The sequence below is a fragment of the Bison bison genome, unplaced genomic scaffold (assembly GCF_000754665.1).
Source record: "Bison bison bison isolate TAMUID 2011002044 unplaced genomic scaffold, Bison_UMD1.0 scf7180017864097, whole genome shotgun sequence".
NCBI classification, from domain to species: domain Eukaryota; kingdom Metazoa; phylum Chordata; class Mammalia; order Artiodactyla; family Bovidae; genus Bison; species Bison bison.
Genome location: NW_011494669.1, coordinates 1,333,613 through 1,341,013, shown reverse-complemented (window position 1 = coordinate 1,341,013; position 7,401 = coordinate 1,333,613). Strand labels below are relative to the sequence as shown.

General features: G+C 38.5%; 1 protein-coding gene across 1 annotated transcript in view; it reads right to left on the bottom strand.

Moving 5' to 3' along the window:
- Positions 1-7,401, bottom strand: part of FAS (Fas cell surface death receptor) — a 35,511-nt gene that overhangs the window by 18,699 nt on the left and 9,411 nt on the right. The window contains exon 2 of the mRNA XM_010838504.1: positions 1,596-1,752. Within this exon, the coding sequence (XP_010836806.1) occupies positions 1,596-1,752 (157 nt within the window). The remainder of the gene's footprint in view (positions 1-1,595; positions 1,753-7,401) is intronic.

The window sequence follows — 7,401 nt, the reverse complement described above, 5'->3', positions numbered from 1 at the left end:
CCTTCTCCAATGCATGAAAGTGAAAAGTGAAACTGAAGTCGCTCAGTCGTGTCTGACTCTTAGCGACCCCATGGACTGCAGCCTACCAGGCTCCTCCGCCCATGGAATTTTCCAGGCAAGAGTACTGGAGTGGGGTGCCATTGCCTTCTCCAACTACCATCCTTTATGGTTCTATTAATCTATTATATATGCCCATGTGCTGTTTTCCTTTATCTTCCTGTCTTCCTTCATGATGCAGCTGGGAAATGCTTATCTGTATAACATAACAGTCAACTCTACTCCGTGTTGAAAATAAAAGTCTGCACAACTGCTTTTTGCTTAGCTTTTAATTTGCTAGTGTTCAGAGGATTTCCGATCTGAAATTGGTTTTCATTTCAAAAATACTGATTTAAAAAAAATGGTTGGTTTTTATTCTTTGCTTTCGTAGCTCATCTAGTTATTCGGTTGCAAAATGCAAATGTATTTTTCAGGCTTCAGTGCTAGGACAAACATTCTTAGAGACTTTCTGATTGAAGGGAAGTGTTGAGACATATCTCTTAAGGGTAGAAGTTTCTTGCATTTAGAGCTCCACAATTATTATGATACATTCTAACCAGTTCTGATGTGGTAAGTTTTAATATCCACAACTTAGTCTTTTTTGGCTATTGAAAAATGGAGCTAAACAAATAAGTCCTCTCACTTCTGAGTTACATGTCATTTACAAATTATATTTACTCATGTTCACATCAAATCAGTGTGATAAAGATAAAATAAGCTAGTCTTGGAGGAATAAAACCACCGTATGACCCAGCAGTCCCACTCCTAGGCATATACCCTGAGGAAACCAAAATTGCAACGTTCATTGCAGCACTATTTACGATAGCTAGAACACGGAAGCAAGGTAGATGTCCATCGACAGATGAATGAATTAAGAAGTTGTGGTATATATACACAATAAATATTACTCAGTCATAAAAAGGAACACATTTGAGTCAATTCTAATGAGGTGGATGAACCTAGAACCTACTATACAGAGTGAAGTAAGTCAAAAAGGGAAAGATAAATATCATATAGTAATTCATATATATGGAATCTAGAAAGATGGTACTGATGAATTTATTAGCAAGACAGCAATGGAGAAACAGACATAGAGAATAGATTTACGGACATGGGGAGAGGAGAGGAGAAGGTGAGATGTATGGAGAGAGTAACATGGAAACTTACATTACCATATAAAATGGACAGCCAACAGGAATTTGCTGTGTATCTCAGGGAACTCAAACAGGGGCTCTGTGACAACCTAGAGGGGTGGGTTGGGGAGGAGATTCAAGAGGGAGGGGACATATGTACACCCATGGCTGATTAGTGTTGATGTTTGGCAGAAAACAACAAAATTCTGTAAAGCAATTATCCTTCAATTAAAAAGTAAATAAATTAAAAAATTAAGCCAGTCTTGGGAAAATAATGTCATAGTTCTTTTTCTTTTCAGTCATGCCATAATGCAGGAGAACTAAATGCTGTAAAAACACTCTCTTCATTATTACCACATGGTAGTCCTCACCCCGATTTTCACCCTGATTACTGGATTTTTTTTTGTTTGCGTGTGTATAACATACCAGGAGGACAAGGCTGACAACAAAACTGGTGCTCACGATACAGGCCTTCTTGGCAGGAGTTCGCTTCAGTAATATTCAATTTCAGCCCCTCAGAGTTGATACCAGCCATGTGGGCATTTTCACCTTTAGACAATGGTCCGGAAACAGAGATAAATATCTGTAAAAGAAAAGCATGAAGAGAATTTTATTGACTTCTCATCTAAGCAACGTGGTAAAAAAGGTGTTAACTCACCCCAAACGGCTGTATTTTATTTGCTGCACACAGATCGACATAGGCTCCATCCTTCCACTGACCCATCTCCAAAAAAGGAGCAGGTCAACCGCATAACAGTCCAAACCTCGGGTTCTCCAAACCACCTGAGAAACAGCATCACAGATGGTAGCTCAAGGGACAACGTAGCAGACTGGGAAAATACATGAAATTTCAAAACAACTGGGCTTGAATCCTAGCTCTGCGGTCGACATTGACTTTAGGCAAGTTAGATAACCTCAGGGATCCTCAAGGTCCTGATCTGTGAGTGACAACAGCAGTTTCTGTCTCGAAGCGCTGAGGATAAAAAGTGGTAATTTCTCCCAAACCTGGTACTTAGCATACAGCATGTTCTATTTCTTCCTTTTTTATATATAGTGACAGAATAGTCAGTGCTGATGAACTCCTTCCTGGTTAACCAGCACTAATAGGTGACTCAGTAAATAATCTGCCAACAGTGCAGAAGACTTAAGGTCAATCCCCGGGTGGGGAAGATCTGCTGGAGGAGGAAATGGCAACCCACTCCAGCACTCTTGCCTGGAGAATCACGGACATAAGAGCCTGGTGGCTTTCACAATAAATCCAACAGGATTTTTTTCACTTTTATTCAGGAAAAATGAACTTCTTTTAATATTGGTTCCTTTGTTTGGGAAACAAAATCCATAAGGGACACTGTGTCAAATTTATCTTAGTCAGTTGTAGGCTTGAGTTCCTCAGAAAAATGAGCTCCTAAAATGTATAGAAACATTTAGGGTTAATGTCTGTTTGATCCCTTTCTCAGGTTTTCTAAACATTTATTGTTTGTCTCTCTAAACACAAATTTAAATAATCTTTCCTTCTGTGTGGAATATGTAAATTCATTGCCAAGCATCACAATTTTTTAAACTACTAGTTCTGAGGGTTTTTTCCCTCAAGGTCATTTTTCACATTTTTCATGGCATACATTATTTTTTCTACTTCATGGCATGTTCTGGGTTAAGGGAACTAAATATTCTTTGTGTATAAATCACTGTCACAGGAGTCCCCAAATCTTCCCTTTTAGCCTTTCCCCCTTTGTCACCAAAGCCTGCATTGCCAAGTCACAATATACCATGGGACCTCCAAGGAAGGAAGGATGAAGGAACTGTGGTTGCCATCTTTTCCTTCTGGGATGGCTGATTTAAAAATGCATTTCCAGGGACTTCCTGGTAGTCCAGTGCTTAAGAATCCACCTTGCAATGCAGAAGACATGGATTCGATCCCTGGTTGGAGAAACTAAGATCCCACATGCCATGGAGAAACTAAGCCCATGTGCCACAATTACTGAAGCCCACAAGCTCTGGAGCCCACATACTATAACTAGAGAGAGTCTGTGTGCAGCAGCAAAGATTCACATGTTGCAACTAAGTCCCAGCCCAGGCAAAGAAAGACAGGAAGAAAAATATTTTAAAAATAAATTAAAAAGCAAAAATCCATTACTAACATCCAGACTCCAGGAGAAAAAAAATCACACCAAAATATCAAGAAAATACCTGACTTATCCAGGGTCACTCATGAGCAAAAAAGCAGAGAGCTAGGATTTGTCTAAGTCACCTTACTCATATTACAGTGTTTTTCCTGCTACACCCAACTCACCATAAAATGTAGCTTACTTTTTCTATGTCAACAATTCTATTTAAAGAATAACTGGAACTGGTAAACAGATCAGAGGAATTATGCCTCAGTGTGCTGGCTTCACTATCAAACCACTGCCTTTACAACCCAACAGACATTTCTTTAGCACCTACTCTGTGAATACAGAGATGCGTAACACTGATTATAATAGAAATTATAATTATATTATATATAATATATAAATTATAATTATATGTGTAACACTGTTTATAATCAAAAATGAATTTTAAGTTTCCAAAAGCAGACTTGCACAGGGGCGTGTTATTTGTAATATATTAATCATTTGGGAATTTTTTAATTTCTTAACATTATATTTGCCTGACTTTTACTTTTTAAAACACATTTGAATCTATGGTCTTTGTCTAAAGCAGCTCTGAACTAAAGATATTTATCAGTATCAATTTCTCTTTTCAAGATGACAGTTCCTCAACCAATTCTTACCTTCTCTACAGAAGATCATCCTCTTAATATTAGTCCCTCTTCTAAATCATAGAATCATAGCTAATGAACAGTAACTGAATTGAACACTTTAGGAAATAATGTGATTGAAATCACACCAAAGCTTTCACTGTTAAGATGGGAAGGGCTTTCAAATGAAAATCACCCATGTTTTAGGATCTTTATTCTATCACAAACTTTGCTCTATGTGACAGTCAGGAATTAAATATACTAACCATATAACATTCCAGACATTGCCAGCACATGAAAATTCTTGCACAAATTAACAAGTTTCTGTAGCTAGAAGAAATCAGTAAGCCCCTTCTAAAACAGATAATGGAAAACTGAATCTAAGCAACCAAACTGCGTAGGAGCAATTCTTTCTGTTATCAGCCACCTCAAGGCCTGGAAAGAGGGAGTTAACAGTGAGATACTACTTGCTCTCTTCTTTCAATTCTGGTTTCTCATCTCACCAGAAAATGAACAAAATGCCACACATTCAAACTCAAAGAGATTTGAGTCAAAATTGGACTAGTTAAAACTGACAATTTAAAGGTGTTCAAAATTGATACACAGTAGAGTGTGTGTGTGTGTGTGTGTGTGTGTGTGTGTACCCTACAGCTATAAGGCCCATCTTCCTTGGTATACTAATTTCATTCAGTAATCATGTGACAATATTATAAGCAGGTCCACAATTCCTGGTTTAAATGATCGAGTGCTCAGAGGAGCAGCACATTTTATATGTATGAATTGTTATATTAGTGTTATTTCTAAAAACACTGTGCATATACTCAACTTTCTGGAACTGTCTGAAAGAAATGTACTTGCTAATACATTTCGTTTTAGTGTTGAAGTTTTTGACTGGAAATCAAAAGTCACTGTCCAAAATACATTCAGAATTTGAGAAATGTGAATCTTGGAGTAGAACAGTGAAAAACATATATATCATTGGCCATGAAGCAGACACCGGCACCAAACTCACTTCATATCTGATCACACCAGCTTCAGAGAGTTCAATTTCTGGAAACATTTCCTACTTACTTCAGCATCAAAGAATTATGTCAAGTATTAAAAAAGAAAGATGTGTCTAAAGAGCATATTCTGTTACATGATTCGATGTAAACAGTTTCCACACAGCTTGCATTTTTTAAAGTTTTTATATTAGCTCAAGTTTGCAGTATGCAAAGATTTAACCCAAACTTTCCTGGCAGAAACTGGGGTGTTTTTAATTGCGACAAGGCAGGAAACCCACAAAGAACTAAATGATCAGAATGCTAAAAAATTGTTTTTCAAAAAAGCTGAAAAGGCCAGAAAATTAGTTCAAGATTTGAAAAGCAGAAAAACTAAGGAAAATGATAACCAAATGGGGAAAAAAGGAATAAAACTAACCATCATAACAAAGATTAAAAAGTCGAAAGGACCTCAGTTTTAGATTCTGCTGGGAATAATCTTAGCTGATACATTAATCAATTATTTAAATGAGCAAATACTTTGCTGAGTACCTTTGCTGCTGTTTAGTCACTCAGCATATCCAGTTGTTCGTGACCCCATGGATCCTCTGTCCATGGGATTTCCCAGGCAAGAATACTGGAGTGGGCTGCCATTTCCTTCTCCAGTTGAGTGCCTGCTATGCGCCAGACAGACTCTGGGAACAGAGCAGTATACAGATAAAGACTCAGCTCTTACAGCATTTATATGTAAATGAAGTTATTGGTCAGGCTTCTCAAGAAAAACAGGCTCAGTACTGAGTGTGTGTGTGTGTGTGTGTGTGTGTGTGTATGAAGAAAGAGAGACTGATTGATTTTCAGGAATTGGCTCACACAACTGTAAAGGCTTGGCAAGTCCAGATTCTGCTGGTGGGGTAGGTCAGTATGTTGGAGAGTCGGAGGAGAGTAGCAGCTGAACTTCAAAGGTAGTCTGGCAGAATTCTTTCTTCCTTAGGGGGGGTCTCAGTCTTCGTTCTACTGAGGCCTTCAACTGATTGAATGAGACCCATACACATTACAGAAGGTATCTAATTTACTCAAAGTTTAGCACTTTAAATGTTCAACTCATACAAAGCAAACAAACAAAACCTTCACAGAAATATCCAGAGTACTGTTTGAACAAATATCTGGGTGCCATGGTCCAGTCATGTAGACAAATAATATTAGGCATCACACGGAGGGAAATGATGAAGAAACAAAGAAATCGGCAACATAACCAGGAGGAATGAGGACTATTTAAAGGAATAAGGCAAGCTTAGGGGGCATGGAGAATTTGAGGTGTGAGGCAGTGCTCTTTTAGGAAAAGTTGTCTGTGAAGGCCACTGAATAAGAAAACTGACTTGTTGCAAGTAGATGATTAGCTGAAAAGGGCTTTCCAGGCAAGTCACACCCAGAGCAACTTGGCTTAGCCCAAATGGGGACATACCTGAGGTCCTCAGAAAAATATTATTAACAGTTAGCTATTAACAGAAATAAAGATCAATGTCTCCTGAACCACACAGGTAATTAACATGTTGACTATTGAAGACTTAGTGCATGGGATCACACAGCCAATCATAACCACAGACGCTGCAATCTTGTAGAATCCTGAAACATCAGAGCAGAAGGGGACCATGTAACCATCTGCTCCACTTCCACATAGATTTAAAAAGTGGATCTTCTTGAGTCTTTCCTTATCTACAAGATTTTAATGTTTTCTGCAAATCAGAAAATTTCTTATGAAATGATGAAGAAAGGTAAGGTAGATGCTTTAACAGCATAAAGCCTAAAACCTGGTGAAATTCATTTTGAGAAATGGCACGTAAAAATATTATAATCTCTTAAATTCAGAATCTTGAGAGTTCTGTTAATGAAGTGGCAACTCATATCTAGCATCCTAAGTGAGGAGAATATTATGACCAAAATGTCATTCGGTCGAATGGATAGAGTCCCGAATCATTCATGAAAGTGTTGTCAGGAAACCAAACCCTAGAGTCATTTACCTATTCTCCCTTGACATTTGCCTGGCGTTTTATGAAGTTCATTCATATACATCACCTCAGTTCAGTTCAGTTCAGTCGCTCAGTTGTGTCCAACTCTTTGCGACCCCATGAATTGCAGCACACCAGGCTTCCCTGTCCATCACCAACTCCCGGAGTTCACTCAGACTCACATCCATCGAGTCAGTGATGCCATCCAGCCATCTCATCCTATGTCATGCCCTTCTCCTCCTGCCCCCAATCCCTCCCAGCATCAGAGTCTTTTCTAATGAGTCAATTCTTTGCATGAGGTGGCCAAAGCACTGGAGTTTCAGCTTTAGCATCATTCCTTCCAAAAATCACCTCATGGTCACCACAATAAACCTAGACATGAGGAATTATTACTTTCTTATTTTATAGCTGAGGAAGCTGAACAGAGTATGTGAAATGACTCATTGGATAATCCCCGTTAGGACAGGCTAAGGGAAGACTCGGCACCTCTGGCGCAAATCTGGACTCTG